The 21,345-nt window shown below is 44.3% G+C and overlaps 1 protein-coding gene across 2 annotated transcripts in view; it reads right to left on the minus strand.

Annotated features, from left to right (window-relative positions):
• Positions 1 to 4,323: 4,323 nt before the first annotated feature.
• The window catches only part of noc2l (NOC2-like nucleolar associated transcriptional repressor), a 175,254-nt gene continuing 158,232 nt past the window's right edge, over positions 4,324 to 21,345 (minus strand). For both annotated transcript variants that reach the window (XM_087980302.1, XM_043676134.2), the window contains 2 exons: positions 8,387 to 8,491; positions 4,324 to 4,985 (listed from right to left, as the gene is read on the minus strand). In XM_087980302.1, coding sequence (XP_087836428.1) covers positions 4,867 to 4,985; positions 8,387 to 8,491 — 224 coding nt within the window. In that variant the 3' untranslated portion in view covers positions 4,324 to 4,866. The remainder of the gene's footprint in view (positions 4,986 to 8,386; positions 8,492 to 21,345) is intronic.

Raw genomic sequence — 21,345 nt, forward strand, 5'->3', positions numbered from 1 at the left:
GACTAGGACCTGAGGGCACAGCCTTAGAGTAAAACGAAAACCTTTTAGAACAGAGATAAGGAGAAATTTCTCCAGCCAGAGAGTGGGGAATCTAGGGAATTCACTACCACAGAAGGCTGTGGAGGCCAGGTCATTGAGTATATTTAAGACAGAGATAGATACGTTCTTGAGTATCAAGGGGATCATGGGTTGTGGGGAGAAAGCGGGAGAATGGGGTTGAGAAACTTATCAACCATGATTGAATGGCAGAGCAGACTCGATGGCTGAATGGCCTAATTTCTGCTCCTATGTCTTATGGTCTAAATGAAGCATAATTTACACAAAAGAAATCACCACTGGGGTGGGTCAGGGCTTTCAGGTACACTTGGTTCACAGTTAATCAGTGAAGTCAAATTGTTCATATCAAAACCTTCCCAGGGCATATAATTGCACAATTAAAACCACTGAACCTCACCCGACCAAGTTTTTACCCACTGTCACATTGCTATTAGTGATTTCTGACAATATTCAAAGGAAAAGCAACCTTGCCGCTTACCTTTCACAAAGACAGCAGGTTCACTAGAATCAGAAAACCTGAGAGGCCACAGGATTGACATGGTCCTTACTGGCCGTGCTCCTGTTCTTCAGACAAGCAGCACCCTTCAGGAGGAAACGGACGTGTTGAAGTGATACAGAAATAAACAGCAACAGAGCCTCTCTGTGTGTGTGTGTGTGTGTGTGAGAGAGAATGTGTATGTAAATGTGAGAGAATGTGAGTGTGAGAGAATGTGTGTGAGAATGTGTGCGAGAGAGTGTGCATGTGCGAGTGTGAGAGCATGTGTGTGTAAGTGTGCGTGAGAATGTGTGTGTGAGAGAGAATGTGAGTGAGAGAGAATGTGTGTGTGAGAGAGAGAAATGTGGGTGCTTGTGTGAGCGAAATAGTAGTTTAAAAATGTGTTGCTGGAAAAGCGCAGCAGGTCAGGCAGCATCGAGGGGAAGGAGAATCGACGTTTTGGGCATAAGCTCTTCTTCAGGAAGAAAGGGCTTATGCCCGAAACGTCGATTCTCCTTCTCCTTTGATGCTGCCTGACCTGCTGCGCTTTTCCAGCAACACATTTTTAAGCTCTGATCCCCAGCATCTGCAGTCCTCACTTTCTCCTGAGTGAGAGATAGTGTGCACTTAAGACACGATGTAGGAGCAAAATTAGACCATCCAGCCCATCACATCTGCTCTGTTATTCAATTATGATTGATATGTTTCTCAACCCCATTCTCCTGCCTTCTCCCTGTAACTCTCGATCCCCTCACTAATCAAGAACCTACCTATCTCTGTTTTCAATGCATTCAATGACTTGGCCTGCTTCTCAGAGCGTGTGTACCTGCGTGAGTAAGTAGGAGAAAGTGCGTATTTTTGTGTACGTCTGTGTGCACACTACCATAATGCAAATCCTTTACCTCCCAAATGAACGCCCATCTTTATTGAGTGTGCATGCAAAGATGGAAGGGTCAGTCAAGGAGAAATGGCCACTGAAATCACCACCTCACTTAGCGACCAACTTTTCGAAGTTTAGAATTCAACAGGTAAGCGAACAAATCCTGACACTCTCTCAACCGCGTCGATTCAATGAGCCGCGGTGCCAGGTTTGCTCAGTTAGTACAACTCAACTCCGAGCACGGAAACTGCAGTCTCTGTGGGAGCCCTGGAGGCAAAGTGATGGTGCAGCCATTTCCATAAGGAGAAGGGAAATCTGAAGCCAGGCTCTTTTAGCCACAGAAGGGAGTCCTACACAACTCCATAGCATCAAAAGCAACAGCTCAGGAAATTTGCCTGCTTCATATGCAAGCTCTTTAACTGACCCAGTTACTCATTCCAAATATTTAGCTCCTTTGGAGCAGAGCTGGTTTCTAGCCTTAAATGTATTCTTAACTAATATAAACTTGCGCTCTTTTGTTTACTAATAGTTTACGCATCAAGTAATTTATATTCTTGCTCTTTATAGATCTCATTATAAAGCAAAACATAGATCCCAAGAGGGAAAACAGCAGTATAATCTCAAAGGTATTACCCCTCTAGAATCATTGAAGCCTGACAGTGCAGAAAGAGGCCATTCAGCCCATCAAATCTGCACCGACCCTCCAAAGAGCATCCCACCCAGATTAGGTTAGGTGGATAAGCCATACCAAATTATTAGAGATTAGAGTGGTGTTGGAAAAGCACAGCAGGTCAGGGATCATCCGAGGAGCAGGAAAATCGACGTTTTGGGCAAAAGCCCTTCATAGCAAATTAGTATCCATGGATGTGCAGGCTAGGTGGATTGGCCATGGGAAATGCAGGGTTGCAGTCATAGTGTAGGGGATTGGGTCTGGCTGGCCTGCTCTTCTGAAGGGTCGGTTTGGACTCGACGGGCTAAATGGCCTGCTTCTACACAGTAGAAATTCTATGATTCTATCTGCTGGTTGGTGAATAGTCATTATTTTGTCCAAAAAACAAACATCAAGCTTGCATTAATTACCAGTGCATTTCAGTCCCGGTGAATTGGCCAGTTGTATTTTGACTGGAGTTCCCATTGTCACTCGGTATGAAGATCCGGTCACTCCCAGGACCGTGTCCACTGAAGGGCAGTGCGATTACCCCACTGTCAGTCCTCCACACGTTGCTGGAATATTTCAGCAGTTCTTGGCCCCAGCAGGATGAAGTAACTGAATTAACATCCTGACATGGTTAAAGTGAGCATCAAATATAATTCGGCCACCTCAAGACATAACCAGTCAATATTCCAAGCCAGATGACCATTTTTGAATTTATAACAACGCGGGGGGTGGGGGGGGATTATTCAGTCTCTTCAGCCTGTCCCACTGCTTAGTTAGAAAGTGGTTGATTTGTACCTCAACCTTATTTATCTGCCATTGTCTCGACACATTTAACTCCCAAAAACCTACTGTCTCATCTGATCCTGAACACTCATTGCTTTTTGGGGGAGAGAGCTCCACATTTCCTCCAGTCTTCGAAGATCTGAGGAACGGGCTTTGTGACTTCATGCCTGATTGGTGAGGCTGTAATTTTAACGTTAGGCCCTCTTCCTCCAGACAGGAGAAATAAATTCACTTTCTCTTTAACATAATTACTACTGATTTCTGATTTCACAACGATGGCATCTTTAATCCTCAGCTGATGAGAAAATGAAAACATTCAAAGGAGGAAGGCACAGTGATTTAGAAGTACGAAAGGGGATCTCATAGAAATCTATAAAATTCCAACAGGACAAGATTAGATTAGATTCCCTACAGCGTGGAAACAGGCCCTTTGGCCCAGGCCAATCAGTCCACACCGACCATCCGAAGAGTAACCCACCCAGACCCATTTCCCTCTGACTAATGCACCTAACACTATGGGCAATTTAGCATGGCCAATTCACCTAACCTGCACATCGTTGGACTGTGGGAGGAAACCGGAGCACCTGGAGAAGCCCACGGAGAAATGGGGAGAATGTGCAAACTCCATACAGACAGTCACCCGAGGCTGGAATCGAACCTGGGACTCTGGTGCTGTGAGGCAGCAGTGCTAACCACTGAGCCACCATGCCGCCCTGACAGGGTAAATGCAGGAAGGATGATCTTGATTGACTGGAGAGTCCAGAAGCAGGGGTCACAGTCTAAGGATACAGGGTAGGCCATTCAGGATGGAGATGAGGAAACATTTCACCCAGAGAGAGGTGAAGCCTGTGGAATTGTCTGCCGCAGAAAGCAGTACAGGCCAAAACACCAAATGTTTTTAAAAAGGACTAAGATATAGTTCTTAGGGCTGAAAGGGATCAAAGGTTATGGGGAGGAAGTTGGAATTGAATTGGATGATCAGCCATGATCAGATTGAATGGTGGAGCAGGCTCGAAGGGCCGAATGGCCTACTCCTGCTCCTATTTTCCAAGTTTCTGTTTCCTCCCAACCTCCTTCATTTTCTATCTCCCAGCTGGGGCCAGGTTTGACAGAGTCCCTCTGCACCAGTGTCACATTCCAGCAGGTAACCTTTGTGGCTGAGCCTAGACTGGGAGGTTGGACAGGCGAGGCCCCAGGCCACAGCTCAGAGCTGCCCTCACTGAGCACCAATACCAGGCAGCTTTCAGCTGGGGTGTCTGGAGGGCAACAAGGTGCTGAAAACCCCTGTACATTCCCTCCCTCCACACATAGGCACACTGAAACTTAACGTAAAACCAACTGCTGATCTGTTTACCTCAACTGCATGAGTTCCACTGCTATATAATCATGGATTACACTCTCAGGCAGAGAGGTACTCATTATAAGTCCTCATAGACCACTCTAGAAATAATGACTCAAATTTCTTTAAAGTGATACAAAACAGCCTCATCAATGCTTTTATTTCAAAATAAAATACCTGCTGGGAAACGACAAGAGTAAGAAAGCACAAGATGCAGTTTGACAATGCTGAAATAAAACTACAGATAGAAGATTGGAAATTGTGGAACAGGGCCATATGTCCAGATTTTACCCAACATGCCACAGTCTCGTCATCAAACTTCCTATGGGTCCATGTTCCTGATCCAGTGGTAACCATCTGGATTACAATTCCAGTGGCTACAGACTTGGTCAATTACTGTACTGGGTTGTTATTGATGTAACTCTTGTAAGCTTGCATATAAAAGGTTAAGGAATACCAGTGGTTGAAGATAATTTGGGCAGATGATCATTTTCACCACTCCGTCTGTCGATGACTGTTCAAGTTTGACGTAAATGAATTCCTTGCACATTGGGTCCTATGCTCCTTTTAAGACAGGACAGCTTGTCCGAACAATAGCTACCAACAAGACAATGGGACAATAAGACCAAGTGTAGAACTTCCACCACAGCCAGGATTCACACGCATCTCTCTCTTCAGTCTTCATCAGAGAACTCCAAATCTTCAACAATATCTTCCTCTCCTTCTGTGAGGGCCTTCAGGTCAGCCTGTGACAACTTATTTGGAGCTTTGCTGCTGGTTTGTGGAGAATCATCTGCATCAAAATTCGATGTGAAAACAGGTCATTAAAAAGTTATAGGATCACGTGGACTGATGCAACTTCACACAAGTCAGATATAAATTCCATAGCTCGCACAGAGATAGAGGAGGATGAAAATACTGATGCCCTCTTTATAAAATGACCTTCATCTTCCTAGTTAAACGCTTTGTCAAAAAAAAAAGTCTACTCTCTCAGGGTGGTTAGTCTGTGTAACTCCTCTTCAAAAGGCAATGGAAGCAGAGACTTTGAATAGCTTTGTATAAGGTGGATGGATTCTTGGTAAGCAAGGGGAAGTGATACGTTATGGGGCTAAGGGCAGGAATATAGGTTTTGAGGTTCCAATCAGATCTTATTAAATGGCAGAACAGTTTCAAGGGACCAAATGATCCATTCCTGATCCTACTCTAAGTTCAATATTGAAGCCCAGTCCCTCCAATTTTAATGTAGGATTCCATATTGACCAATACTTATTTTTTCCTTTATCGGTTCACAGGATGAGGGTGGGCATTTATTGCCCACCCTTACGTGCCCAGTTAAGTGTCAACCACATTGATGTGCCTGGAGTCACATGTAGGCCAGACAAGGTAAAGAGAGCAGATTTCTTCCCTAAAGGACATTAGTGACCCAGATGGTTTTTCCAAAATTGATAATGGACTCATAGTCATCATTGTTAACCTAAATTCTGGAGTTTTTTTGATTGAATTCAAATTCCACCATCTGGCATGGCGGGATTTGAACTTAGGTCTCCAGGACATTACCTGGGTCTCTGGATTAACAGTCCAGTGATAAAGCTACCAGGTCACCACCTCCACTACTGAATAAAACACTAGGTTAGTATCTAGTGCTGTCAATTCAGAAAGAATTCCAATTCTTTTTTGGCCCATCACACAACAGAGGTTACAAAAGGTTTCGGATTGTCCAGACCTTATAAGGAATTCCCCATTACCTCAGACCAATTGTGGTGATTAGACCTTTAAGCTAGATTCCGCCTCTGCCTCATTATCCACACACCAAGCTTCCCCAGCTGTGGATTACCGAGATGGAGATCAAAAACAGGAAAACCAGCTGAATTCTCCCTCCTTTGGAGGAGTGTGGAACATTGGGCTGAATTGCCCAAAATTTGGAATCCACCAACTCAAGTCTACAACTTGATGGTTTCTGTGCCTCAGTGATTGATAAGTACCTTCACTTAGCTACTGGCATGATCTCTTTGTCCATCCTCTGTCACAATCTGCCACCATTTCACCTCACATTTAATTCTGCAGCAGTACAAAGCTCTACTACAGCATTTAGTTGGTAATTGTCTTCCTATTGAACCTGCACTGGCACACATTTGACGGGACCAGATAGGTCACAACATGTAATTGGCAATTCGTCAGCAGCACCACTGAATCTGAAGCATTTAATGAATCAGCCAGATTAATTACTGGGTAAGGCACCATGTTAATCAGCAGCTGGGAAACGCTGAGCTCAATTCACCAAGATCCTCTGACTGAAGACTGTGTCAGTCCAGGTCAAACAGCAGCTAAATGACAACTTTCCCATGATAAAACCATCAATAAGATATCATTGCTGCAAAATTGGCAAACCGGGTGCTTATCATCACTGTGATAGCCCAGCTAAAGGAAACTGGTTACATTTCAAGGAAAAGTCCAAAGCAGTCACCATAATTTATTAGGTCGATAATTTTGCTCTTCAGCGACAATTCTAGTGGAACGTTTCCCATGGATTAGCTTAGGGCAAAGCTCTCTTAATGACTTTACCATATCATTTTTTTCTCCCAAGCTATTATTTCTATTGATGTTCAGCTTAAAACTAGATTCCTGCTTTAAAGTGAGCTGCCACATTATTGGCTTCCCAATTAAAGGCACTCGCTCACAAGAGGCCAGGCGTAGTCGCAGAGCTCAGTCATTTCAAACAGATCTGTCGCTCCATGAGGTGCTGGGCATCACTGCTGCCAGTCACAGGACACTGTGAAACTGTTTAAAGCTGGAGTTACAGCAGAGGAAATGCAAGCCCCTCCGTCCTTCTGACCCCCCAAAAACAGCGTGCTTTGATAACCTGATTAGGGGACCTACCTCATTCCAGGATCAATGGGCTCACCATTCTGGTGGCAACTTTTACAGCTAACTTTGGACATCAGCTAGCTTGCTTGGCTGGCTGGCTGGCTGGTTTGTAACACCGAGTGATGCCAACAGCATGGGTTCAATTCCTGTACCGGTTGAGGTCACTGTAAAGTGCTCTCCTTCTCAACCACACCCCTCGCTCAAGGTTTGGTGACCTTCAGGCTAAACCATCAATAGAGTGAGACAGCTGATCCTCAGGGAGTGTGCTGACCTTACTGTTACCGCTAACATCACATCCCACCGTAACGGAGGGCAGCGTAACTTCACAACGCAATGCTGCAAGTGATTTAGTGGGGAGGTGGGAGTAGCGACCAGGTACTCAGAGGGCAAGATTTATATTCTGGAGAGACAGGTTCAAATCTTACCACAGCAGCTTGTGGAACTGTGAGAGAATGAGAATGTGAGAGTATGTGCACGTGAGAGAGAGAGAGAAAATGTGTGTGCATCTGTCTAGGTGTGTGTGCGCTCACGCCTATGAGTGTGACAGTGAGTGAGTCAGAGTGAATGCGTGCGCTGCAAGTGAGGGTGACAGACAAAGAGAAACAGAGGAAGTGTTAATGTGTGCAAATTAGTGCACAAGAATGAATGTGTTTGAGAGAGAGTGAGGGTGAGAGAGAGAGAGTGAGTGAGTATGGGTCAAAGAGAGAGAAAGAGAGGGAGTGGGTGAGAGACACACAGAGAGAGAGAATGTGTATGGGTGATTGAGAGAGAGTCAGAGAGAGAGAGTGAGGAGGTGTGTGAGAGAGAGAGTGAGAGAGAGAGAGTCAGAGAGACCATTTTGAGAGAGCCTATGTAAAAGTAAGAAATAGAAACTCATTCAACCCTCTCTGCACATCAATTCTGTCAGAAGGACATTTGTTTTTCATTTTGGAACTGTTCAAAATATATTTTCCTTGGAGTTGTTCACTGTCCAGGAGGTCACTAGCTACTACTGACACCATGCAATGTATTCAAACCATGAGGTAATACATTTGGGGAAGACTAACAGGGCAAGGAAATGCACAATAAATGATTGGCTGCAGAGTAACAATGGGGCCTTGTCTCCAGATCCCTGAAGGGAGCTGGATAGATAGAATGGTCAAGGCCTTTATCGCCACAGAATACATGAGCAGAGAAGCTAAACTGGAACTGGACTCAACTCGAGTCAGGCCCTCTATGGTGCAGAGGTTATGTCCCTACCCTTAAACGGGGAGGCTGGGATTCTAGTCCCATCTGTACCAGAGGTGTGTAATAACATTTCTGAACAGGTCGATTGGAAATAATACGTACCTTCTAATTCACTTTCAGAAGATAATACATCATCATCCTCATCGCCCTCTCCGCTCATGTCAGACAGATCCTCCAGGAAGTCTTCATCACCCTCCTTTGATACTCCTGCAAGAGTACAGATAAGATGAAGAGAGTCAAGTTCATTGCCATGCCAACACGGGTTCCACACAAGCAATTCCCCTGCCAACCCTCACACATTGTTGACAAGGTGGTGAGAATGGCTGACCCTTCAGTACAGCTCAATGTGCATTTTGAGGTCTACAAATATCTCTGAGGCCACTACCATCTATCAAACCACTGAGACAACCAACCAGGCTTTCCAATACATTCTCCCCACCTCCATTAACAAAAACAAGGTTGAGACAAGGAGAGGTGCAAAAGGATCTGACGAGGTTACAATACTTGTTTGACCTCAGCTGGATTACTGCGTGTCGCAATGGATGCCACATTATAGGAAGGATGTGAACACACTGGAGAGATTGCAAAAACACTTTACAAGAATGGTTCCAGGGATAAGAAACTTCAGGACAGATTGAAGAAGTCGGGACTGTTCCCCTTGGAGAGAAGGCAGCTGAGAGGGGATCTCATAGAGGTTTCCAAACTCCTGAGTGGGCTAGAGAAATTGTTCCTGCTTGTAAAAGGAACAAAAATGAGAGGGAATTGACCTAAAATGATGTGCAAAATCAGCAAGGGTGATGTGAGAAATGTTGACACACAGGGAGCAGTTACGGTACAGAATGCACTGCCTGGAAACGGGGGTGGAGGTGGGTTCAACTGAGACATTCAAAAGGGCACTGGATGATAATTTGGATAGGAACAATATCGGAGGGTTAGGAGATATGGACAGGGCAGAGCTCAGTAACTGTAACATGGAAAGTTGAATGCCCTGCACACACTGCGATCAGGTAATCATGCTGCAGGCTTTTGTGATTTTAAAAACAAAATCACAAATAGAATCAAAAGATCTCTAAGCTACTGAACAGAACAGTTTGCAGCTTTTCAGGTATTAATTTATTGAGCTCCTTATCATCCTTCATTCAGTTTTTATGTTCATCCTGAAAATCAATTTGATCAACATGCTGGGGGAAGCCAGTGAATTATCTCCAATCCATTTGGAAATGGTGCTAATGTTTAAAAGCATTGTGCCTGGATTGATTATTATCAGATATCTGTGGTTATCACTGTAATAATCACTACAAAAGCCTCCAGATATGTCTTTTCCACAGTTCTGCTTTGCTCCCTAATACTGGGGGGGGGGGGGGGGGGGGGGGGGTTGGGGGGAAGTGGTGCTTATATGATCAGAGTTGTCTTGGAGCATTCCCTGGCCATAGAATGTGAATGGAAAGATTATTCTGCTTCTACGCCCCTCTCACTGTTCCCTGTTGGCTATTACTTTGGTATCAAGGTTCTGTTTTCCACCCCAGCCAACAGTTTTTTTTAAATAACTGCTGCCTACAAATACCTACAAAAACTCTCTGTTAGATGGCACCCTACAAAAAAGACAATTAAGTAAGAGTGTATTCACTAGCCACACGACCCCTCTCACTAGTATCCTCACATACAGATGAGGAAGGATACCACTTTGAGTGGGATAGTACATCCATCCCAGAACAAGCCAAACAGAGAATTTCTAGAAGCTTGGCATTCCAACCAGAACTCTTATCAACAAACACATTGACTTAGATCCCATTTACCACCCCTTGAGAAAAAGAACAGGAAATGGCATCACCACAGGAAATGACATCACCAACCCATGGAAACATATAATAAAGAGCGGGCTGTGCTTCATCTAGAGGTTCATTGATGACGTTACCTCGTGTGGTGATGAAATGTCTGAAACTGAACCTTCCAGCTCAGTGTATTCACTGTTGTAATGCAGCAACCAATTTGTACACAGCAAGCTCCCACACATAGCTACAATGACCAAATGATTTCAGGATGTGAATTATTGGGATAAAGACTTTCCAGCACATTAGGGAGATCACCCCAGTCAAGCAATTGTGCTTCAGGGTGTTTAACGTGTCCCTGAGGGGTTAGACCAGGGCTCGTCCTAACACCTTGCAAAACACAGCAGCATTCCATCACAACTAGAATTTAAGCTGACGTCCTGGGGCTGAGGCTCAAACCCACATGTACTGGATTAGAGATGAGGACACTGCCAACTGAGCCATGGCCAATGTGTGCATGAATGCATCTGTGTGTGCATACCTGTGTGTGCATGTCTCAGTTAAAGAGTCATAGATTCTTACAGCATGGAAACAGACCCTTAGGTCCAAATACTCCATGCCAACCATGTTCCCAAACCAAACTAGTCTCACTTGCCTACATCTAGCCCACATCCAGCCAAACCACACCCATTCACATACTTATCCAAATGTCTTTTAAACATCATAACTGTACCTATATCCAACACTTCCTCTAGCAGTTCATTCCACACACCAACTACACAACTTCACCTGATGAAGGAACAGAGCTCCAAAAGCTTGTGATTTTAAATAAACACGTTGGACTATCACCTGGTGCCACATGACTTCTGACTTTGTCCATCCCAGTCCAACACTGGCATTTCCACATCATTATCATGCTTTACAGAGTGAATCATAGGTTCAGTCTCTCAGTCTTGCTGATAGTACATACCTATGTGTTCTTTGCTGCCTTCCCCTCCCTGTCAGTCAAACCGGCTTTGATTTTCCCCCAAACTGTGACCCAATGCTTTATCTAACTGCTCATCACCCGACTTTACCTCCTGAACACCAGGCATGCAGTCTGTACATGCTTGTGTCTCAGTCAGTGCACACGTGTGTCTGTCTCTCTCTCTCTGTTGGTGCACATGTGTGTATGTGTGCACGCATCTCAGTCTGTGTATGTTTGCGCATGCGCGTACAGGTGTGAGTGCTCACACCTTGCTATTGGAGCCAGACCAGACACAGGAAATTTTGCACCTTGTGTGAACTGATGCTGAATATTCATCACTCTGTCTTCCTGCTCCAAACTAGAACAGCTAACAATGATGGGGCATGGCTGTTTTTAAACTCCTTCCTAATGGAGCTCTGCATGTTGAGTGATAATGTGGGAAGGGTGCAATAAACTTGGTGTGCAGTGATAACCATTTAGCATGCTCTGTACAACAGTATTCCCAATCTATAGCAGCAAGGATTCTTCCTTAGGAAGGGCTTTTGCCCGAAACGTCGATTTTCCTGCTCCTCGGATGCCGCCTGACCTGCTGTGCTTTTCCAGCACCACTCTAATCTAGACTCTGGTTTCCAGCATTTGCAGTCCTTGTTTTTACCCACTATTCACTAGGCACTGATGAAGAAGCAACACTTCGAAAACTAGTGTTTTCAAATAAACCCTTTGGATTATAAAGCAGTGTCAGGTGCTTTTTGATGCTGACTAACCCAGCACCTCCACATCTTGAGAGTACCACAGCCAAAGGATTTTCGGCAGAGAAGCTGGAGCAGAGGAGAGAGTATAGGAGAAAGAAGTTGAAACTTTAATTCTGCTTCTGCAGATCAATTTTCTTCAATCCTTAAGAACGTTACTCAAGTTTTGAAAATAAAAGAAACGTTTGCACATACAGAGCCTCTCATAACCTCTGGATGACTAAAGGAATACTTTGGAATCTTCCCTCACACAGTCTCAACAACGACAATGAGTTAAAAGACCAGTTCACTTGTTCACTGATTGGTTGTAGTGTGGGTTTTTCAGCTCTCGATACAAGTCTGGGCCAGACCTTTTGGTTACAATTGAAGACTATTCCTTGTTACACTGGCCATGACGGGGAGGCTAACGGAGCAGTAGGCTCCAGTACGTGTAGGCTTGGACCTCCAAGTGGAACACCAACAGCTTGACCATGGAGGTCATGGTGAGGTCACAGCTCACCTCAAGGGACTCACTTACAGATTCATTCATGAATAACGTTTGATAGATAACTATTTGTCAGGAAGCCCAGGGGAAACTACTGACACCACCCCCCCTACCCCCTTCCTTGACATCCAACAAAGAGAGCAGCTGAACGCCTCATCCAAACGTTTGGCAAAACCGCATTCCATGATTTTTGGTTTTTGTGTTGGACTGAGATGAAAACTCATGACCTCGTTAACTCAGGCGAGGTCACTACCAACTCAGGCATGAGAGTTCCCACTCACTATGTCAATGCTTCAGAGCAAAAATAAATGCACATATTATTATTATAATACATAAGCATGCTTTATTTGCAACAGTAATTTTGTGCTAATAATACAAGCTAGATCATAAATGCGTGAGCAGACTCCATTGCAAAAGCAACCGCAGTTGGTCATAAGCAGAGGATTGTGAATCTTTCATTGTGCAGCCATCAAATCCACTAGTTTAACCAATCCACACACAGAGGGGAAGGAACCCAGGGACAAATGACAAGAAATCATATTTTGCTGTTGTTACCGAAACCCACATCACAAGGTTTGTTCAGCGTAATTTAATTAAGTTGAAGACATTAACCTCTTCAAATTGCAATCCCCAGGGCAAACTAAGGTTTCAAAACCAAAGAGCTCAATTTAACTTACAAGGTGAAAATCAGATTACAGTACAATTTAACTCCTTACACACTCCAAGGTGCAATGTGGAGTTGGTGAAGATAGAACTTAAATTCACTGAGCCAGCTGATGGCCTTAAAATAATAGCTCTCTTACCCACGTGAAGGAGTCCTTACTAATGTTGACGCCTTGCAGTTCTTATATTGGAGATAAATGCAAAACTCTGCCCTTGCTATTTTAATCAGGCCACTTTTAAACATTGGAAGAAATGTTTAGGAGTTTGGATGCTGGAAGTGCAGATCAACAATAAATCCGGAATCTGCAATTTCTTTTAGAGAGAGATGAACAAATACTTGGAAGGATGAAAAGAAATCAAAACGAATTCTCCTAGCAGCACCACAGTAACCCTTTGAGAGAGATATCACAGACAAGAAGGGCTGAGTATTGTTTATCTTGTATGTACTGAGACCACAGGTAAGTGATGAGACAGTGGAGGGTGCACCCTCTCGATTTTCACTTGCAGAATAGGTGGTGCTCATACGAGACATTTTAGCGCAATTACATAAACAAGTTAAAATATAGAACATTGGATTTGAAACCAATCCAGTGCATTTTCACTGCGGTTTCTCCCTTCTGAAAGCAAACAGATTTTGATCCACTTGGTTGAAACCTCAGATATGACAGCTTAAGCTGATACGTTCACCCCTCAAAGCCTGACATCAATGTCAGGTCATTATGGCTTTGCAATAACTTGTTTTGCTCATGTGGAATGAATTGACATCAAGTACACAAACCACTTCTTCAGGAATTCCACCCAAGAGCAGTTTGGGCTATGGCATCATATGGGCTGTGTTTATTGTGTAACTGTAAGCTGGTTTACAATAGTTTATTAAGTGGCATTATTGCTGGATTGTTAATCCAGAAACCCAGCTAATGTCCCGAGGGCTCCGGTTCAACTCCCACCATGGCTGAGGGTGAAATGTGAATTCATTAAAGAATCTGGAATCGAGGGTCTACTAATGACCACAAATACATTGCTAATTGTCAGAAAAATGCCATCTGGTTCTGTAATGTCCTTCAGTGAAGGGAAACTGCCATCTTTACCCAGTCTGGCCTACATGTGACTCCAGACCCACAGCAATCTGGTTGACTCTTAACTGCCCCCCTGGGCAGTTAGGGATGGACAATAAATGCCTCACCAGTGACGCTTCCATCCCATGAATGAACAAAACAAAAATTAGGTCATGCAGAAGTGGGTTCACGGATACTCTTGCATCTTGAAGACATTGGGAAGAAATGAGGTTCAAAGCAGAAACCATTAATGAACACCTAAAGGTTAAATTAGACATGTTTTTATCTGTTCTAATCATTTTTCACACTTTTATCATTTTAATATTGCTCCATTATTTCCAGAGGAACACGTCCCATTTTAAATACTTGGTTTTCATTCACGAAGTACAGCATGAGATACACCAGCCTGTCACAGGAAATGATCGAGTATAGACTTCAGGTAAAACAGGGTGACGGAGCCGGGGGATTTAGACTAAGGCCAACAGATGTCATCCAGTTCCCAAAGCAAATCCTACTTTCTCTGCTTATTTTTATCTTTCCATATTAAAAGATGTAGTTGCATTGGAGACTATTCAGAGATTAATTACAGTCATAGAGTTGTACAGCATGGATACAGATCCGTTTGGTCCAACTTGTCCATGCCGATCAGATATCCTAAGTTAATCTGGTCCTTTGCCAGCACTTGGCCTACATTGCTCTAAACCCTTCCAAATCACATACCCATCCAGATGCCTTTTAAATGTTGTAATTATACCAGCCTCAATCACTTTCCCTGGCAGCTCATTCCATAAACACACCAATCTGTGTGAAAACGTTACCCCTTAGGTCTCTCTCACATCTTTCCTCTCTTAGCTTTAACCTAGGCCCTCTAGTTTTGGACTCCCCTATCTTAGGGAAAAAGACCTTAGCTACTCACTCTAGCCATGCCCCTCATAATTTTACAAATCTCTATAAGGTCACCACCCCTCAACCTCCGACGCTCCAGGGAAAACAGCCCCAGGTTGTTCAGCCTCCCCCGACAGCTCAAACCCTCCAACCCCAGCAACATGCTTGTGAATCTCTTCTGAACACTTTCAAGTTTAACAAAATCCTTCCTGTAGCAGGGAGACTAAAACTGCATGCAGTATTCCAAAAGTGGTCCAACCAAAGTCCTGAACAGTTGCAACATGACCTCCCAACTCCTATTCTCAATGCATTGACCAATAAAGACAAGTGTACCAAATGCCTTCTTCACTATTCTGTCTACCTGGGAGTCCAGTTTCAAGGAGCTATGAACCTGTATCCCAAGGGGAGAGATGCAAAGCTTGTTTTATGAGGAGAGATTGAGCGGTTTAGGCCTATACTTGTTAGAGTTTAAAGATTAGATTAGATTACTTACAGTGTGGAAACAGGCCCTTCGGCCCAACAAGTCCACACCACCCCGCCGAAGCGCAACCCACCCATTCCCCTACAGTTACCCCTTACCTAACACTACGGTCAATTTAGCATGGACAATTCACCTGACCTGCACATCTTTGGACTGTGGGAGGAAACCGGAGCACCCGGAGGAAACCCATGCAGACACGGGGAGAATGTGCAAACTTCACACAGTCAGTCACCTGAGGCGGGAATTGAACCCAGGTCTCTGGCGCCGTGAAGCAGCAGTGCTAACCACTGTGCCACCGTGCTGCCCACGGTGAGAAGAAAGAAAATTGGGGTATAAGGTACGAAAGGGGATCGACAAATTGGACGTAGAAAGGATGTTTCCTCATGAGGGGTGATCTAGAATAAGTCTTTGCTTTAGGGTAAGGGATAGTAAATTTAAAAACAGAGATGAGGAGAAATTACTTCTCTCAAGGGTTGCAAATCTGTGGAATACACAATCCCAGAGGGGGGTGGATGCTGGGATATTAAGTATATTTAAGGAGGAGATGGACAGATTTTTAATTAGTGACGGGCTGAAAAGTTATTGGGAAATGAACTGGAAAGTGGAGCTGAGGCTGTGATGAGATCAGCCATGATTGTACTGAATGGTACAGCAGGCTGGAGGGGCCGAATGGCCAATTCCTGCTCCCGGTTCTTACCTTAAGTTCCTATAGCTAAGTTGAAGAAAAGAAACATTTCTCTCTCAAGGGTTTTCTTCGACATTCTGTGCGACAAGAGAATTGTCAGCTGGGAAATAAGGCTCCAGATTTCTGAAACTAGGAGAAAGTGAGGATGCTGGAGAGTCAAAGTCAAATTTCTGAAGGAGCCCTGAATGCAAACTCGAGAGACACACAAAGCTTTCTCATTTCATTAAAACAAAAAGACAGGGCACAGTCGCAATCTATGTGGGATTGAGACTCCTCAGAAAACTAGTCATCAACTCTCTTAATCCCATCGCCAAGGGCTTCCCCAGCAGGGAAACCCAGTGCAATAATGGATTTGCACACAGCACTACCAAATGTGGGGAAGCAGCTTGTGAGCTCAGAGGCTCAGCAGCAGTCTTTTGGGAGGCCAGATGTCTCATGAAATGTGTGCAAGCAAATCTGATTCAAGGGTTGACAAGTAAGCATTTGGGCTCAAGACAGCTTGACAAGAGAAGAGGTTTTAAAAGAAAAACACATGCGATATTCAAACTTGGAATGCTTCGTTAAGTCCAACTCATGTTGCTGATTAACTGGAAACCCAATACTCTCAGCTCACCCAACAACGGGACCTTCTCCCTTCCCTGTTTCATGCACTTTCTGTTGGACGCATTGCATTCCTACTTTCAGATGGCGACCATGACTCACCTCCAAGTGGGGGAGATAGAAAGAAGCCTGTTTACAGAGTAACTTTTCCACATCACACCCTGATTGAGAATACCTCAATGCCTGGTTCATAGAACTTTGCCTGAGAGATCTGAATTGGATTCAGTTCATCGTCTTCCATAAAATCAAATATTGGAGACGCCAGTTCATTTTTCATAATGAATTTGGGGAACATTAAATTCAAGCAAATTCTGTCAGTGAATAATCGCTGGAGAATAAAGCCTGTATCTTGTATTAGTGTGCTGAGGTGCAACATGCAGTTAGAATTGAAATATTTTTTGCTGGAATATTTACTTTCAGATTTCTGTTCTCACCCCTCGCTACACTGAAAAGCTTTGAAAATGCTTTTTGAATATTTAACTCCTTAATTCTGGGCAGAATTACCATTCAGTATTTGCATTGGTGTAACAATTATAGAGGGAGGTCACGTGACACAAAGCATGTCAATATCAGGAGGAGATTTTGACATTTATAGGATGATCACTGATGTGTTCGCACATCGCAATTACCAAATTGTCACAAAGATATTGAAAATAATGCTTCGCGGTCATCTTGAGACTCTGTTTAAAACTATAAGGCTGCACTTTATTGAGGTAATGTGGAAAATTAACAGTTGCCACTTAAAACATGTATATATTAACTGTGCCCCACTTTGGAGTGACTACAGAAATGGAACATAGTTTAAGTGTTGAATACAATCCAAACTCTCTGGAAATCATATTGATCCTCCTCTTTATAATGTGTTCTTTGAGTTCAGCGTTACATAATGGGGAAGGAATCAAATTATGGATTCCATCATTCATGTGATCAGGCTTCATTTTTACATATAAATTCAACAGTGTGTCTTTGCGCAGCTGAGCCTAAATTGCTTAAATTCTTTTGTAGGTTTCTAGGAGATCTCCACGCCCCCCCCTCCCATTACTCTCCTAAACGGTAGTGAATGTATCATGTAGACATTCCTACATAATGGCAATAATTTACTGGTTGAAGCACTTGATTTGAAAGTAGCGATTCATGTACAATATTTTGCAATTTTCTAAAGTAGTACAGGCCCTCATATTTCCCTTCAATTTCCACATTTTGCACCAATTTTGATTGTGCATAATGCCAGTTATTCTCCAATCGATATCGTGGATACACCTCACCTTGTGGGGGGGGGGTCAGTTGGCTGGCCGGCTGGTTTGCAATACATAGTGATGCTAACAGTGAGAGTTCAAATCCTGCACCAGCTGAGGTAAATTCACCTTCTCAACCTTTCCCCTGTTCTGAGGCGTGGTGACCCTCAGGTTAACCCACCACAAGACTGACGTACAACACAGAAACAGGCCCTTTGGTCCAACTCATCCATGCCGACCACACATCCCAACCTAATCGAGTCCTATTTGCCAGCACATGAGCCCATATCCCTCTCAACCCTTTGTAATCATATACCCATCCAGATGCCTTTTAAATGCTGTCATTGTACCAGCCCCCACCACTTCCTCTGGCAGATCATTCCATACACACACCACACTCTGCGTGAGAAAGTTGCCACTTAGGTCTCTTTTATATCTTTCCCCTCTCACCCTAAACCTATACCCTCTAGTTCTGGACTCTCCCAACCCAGGGAAAAGACTTTGCCTATTTACCCTATCCATGCCCCTCATGATATTATAAACCTCTATAAGGTCACCCCTCAGCCTCTGCCACTCCAGGGAAAAAAGCCCCAGCCTGTTCAGCCTCTCCCTATAGCTCAAATCCTCCAACCCTGGCAATGTCCTTGTGAATCTTTTCTGAACCCTTTCAAGTTTCACAACATCTTTCCGATAGGAAGGAGACCAGAATTGCACGCAATATTCCAACAGTGGCCAACCAATGCTCTGTACAACCGCAACATGACCTCCCAACTCCTGTACTCAATACTCTGACCAATAAAGGAAAGCATACCAAACACCTTCTTCACTATCCTATCTATCTAAGACTCCACTTTCAAGGAAATATGAACCTTCACTCCAAGGTCTCTTTGTTCAGCAACACTCCCTAGGACCTTATCGTTAAGTGTATAAGAAGTCCTGTTCTGATATGGTCTTCCAAAATGCAGCACCCCGCATTTATCTGAATTAAACTCCATCTGCCACTTCTCAGCCCATTGGCCCATCTGATCAAGAACCCGTTATAATGTGACGTAACCTTCTTCACTATCTACTACATCTCCAATTTTGGTGTCTTCTGTAAACTTAGTAACTGTATCTCTTATGTTCACATCCAAATCATTTATGTAAATCATGAAAAGAAGTGAACCCAGTACCAATCCTTGTGGCACTCCACTGGTCACAGGCCTCCAGTCTGAAAAACAACTCTCCACCACCACCCTCTGTCTTCTACCTTCAAGCCAGTTCTGTATCAAAATGGCTAGTTCTCCCTGTATTCCACGTGATCTAACCTTGCTAATCAGTCTCCCATGGGGAACCTTGTCAAACGCCTTAACGAAGTCCATATAGATCAACATTCACTGGTCTGCCCTCATCAATTCCGTTTTCTCTCTGAAGAGGGAGCTGTCCTATGCTGCAGTATGATGATGGCAACTTTAACTTTACACCTCTCCCACACCAACAGCAAATGATATAAAAACAGCAAATTAATTCATGTGACTTCAACTGCAATTTACTCACTCATAATGGGTAAATTCCCAACAGCAATACACATATAGAGTCAAAAATTAGGTTTAAAGTGATGTGCAAACAAAGCAAATATGATGCAAGAAATAAACTTTCAGCGAGTAGTTAGGGTACGAATGCACTGCCTTGGGCAGTTATAATGTGGGGGCGGGAGGCAGGATAATGGCATTAAGCAATGACGCTCATTTGAGCAGCTCGCGCAGATACAATGGGCCAAATGGTATTCGTCCACACCGTGGTTTTCAATCTTGTTTAACAAACAGGATCCTGCCTGAGCCGTTTCAGGTGATATTGGTTAGAAAGTGGAATGGGAGCAATAATTGGATCAGGGAATTGGCTGGAATTCAGTCCTCATTTTAAAGCCACTATAATTCTGTCACTGTTCTGACTTGTACTACTTTTCATTTGTATTATTTCCTGTTGGAAGGCGAAGCATACAGAAATTTCTCCTCATCTCAGTCCAAAATGGTTTGCCCTATAACCTTCGACTGTGGCTCCTCGGTTCTGGACTCCTCGGTCAGGAACATGCTGCCTATATTTACCTTGTCTGGTCTTGCTCAAATTTTACAGGTTTACATGATTTCCACCCTCATTTTTCTAAATTTCCGCAACAATGGACACCTTGTAGCAACAGAGCTACCTGTCCCCACCAACTAAGCCCTTCCCACTCTCACTGGGACAGTCATAGAGTCATACAGCATGGAAACAGACCCTTCGGTCCAACCAGTCCGCGCCGAACATAATCCCAAACTAAAGTAGCCCCACCCGCCTGCTCCCGGCCCATATCCCTCCAACCCTTTCCTATCCATGTACTCGTCCAAATGTCTTTCAAATGTTGTAACTGTACCCACATCCACCACTTCCTCTGGAAGCTCATTCCACACGCGTACCACCCTCTGTGTAAAGTATTTGCCTCTTGTCTTTTCTTTAAAATCTCCGTCCTCTCAGCTTACAAATATGTGGCACGGTGGTTAGCACTGCTGCCTCACAGCGCCAGAGACCTGGGTTCAATTCCCGCCTCAGGCGACTGAATGTGTGGAGTTTGCACATTCTCCCCATGTCTGCGTGGGTTTCCTCCGGGTGCTCTGGTCCTCTCACAGTCCAAAAATGTGCAGGTTAGGTGAATTGGCCGAGCTAAATTACCTGTAGTGTTAGGTGAAGGGTAAATGTAGGGGAATGGGTCTGGGTGGGTTGCGCTTCGGCGGGTCGGTGTGGACTTGTTGGGCAAAAGGGCCTGTTTTCCACACTGTAAATAATCTAGTAATCGAATCTAAAATGCCCCCAGTCTGGAAATCACCCATCCTTGGGAAAGGACATCGAGTATTAACCCTTTGGAACTGGTATCCCCCCGTGTGTGAGGGTGACGTGGTAGCTATGGCGCCCTGACTGCTGTCCAGCAGTTACCATTACCCTCTGCAGTCTCCCACCTCTCAAACGGACAGGTGGCCCCTTGGGGTAACTAAGTTACTGCGAGATGGTCAGAAAAAGTGGCTGGGCCTCGCACAAACAGCAAAGTGGGTTGGTTACCCTCCGGCTTTTGTTCCTGTCGCATGGGATGACATGGTGGCACAGTGGTTAGCACTGCTGCCTCACAGTACCAGGGACCTGTGTTCAATTCCAGCCTCGGACGACTGTCTGTGCGGAGTTTGCACATTCTCCACGTGTCTGCATGGGTTTCCTCTGGGTGCTCTGGTTTCCTCCCACAGTCCAAAATGATGCGCATGTCAGGTGGATCAGTCAGGGGTAAATATAGGATAATAGAGTCGCGGAATGGGTCTGGGTAGGTTACTCTTCGGAGGGTCAGTGTGGACTTCCTGGGCAAAAGGGCCCATTTATACACTGTAGGGATTCTGTAGATGATGTCGGAATTCCAGCCAGAATCTTCGATGAAGACTGAAGGCGAAAAGGATGGCAATTGTTGTAAGAGACACTATGCCTTTGTTTTC

The sequence above is a fragment of the Chiloscyllium plagiosum genome, unplaced genomic scaffold, assembly GCF_037043375.1.
Source record: "Chiloscyllium plagiosum isolate Xiang-an unplaced genomic scaffold, Cpla_swu_hap1 HiC_scaffold_37, whole genome shotgun sequence".
Taxonomy (NCBI): Eukaryota; Metazoa; Chordata; class Chondrichthyes; order Orectolobiformes; family Hemiscylliidae; genus Chiloscyllium; species Chiloscyllium plagiosum.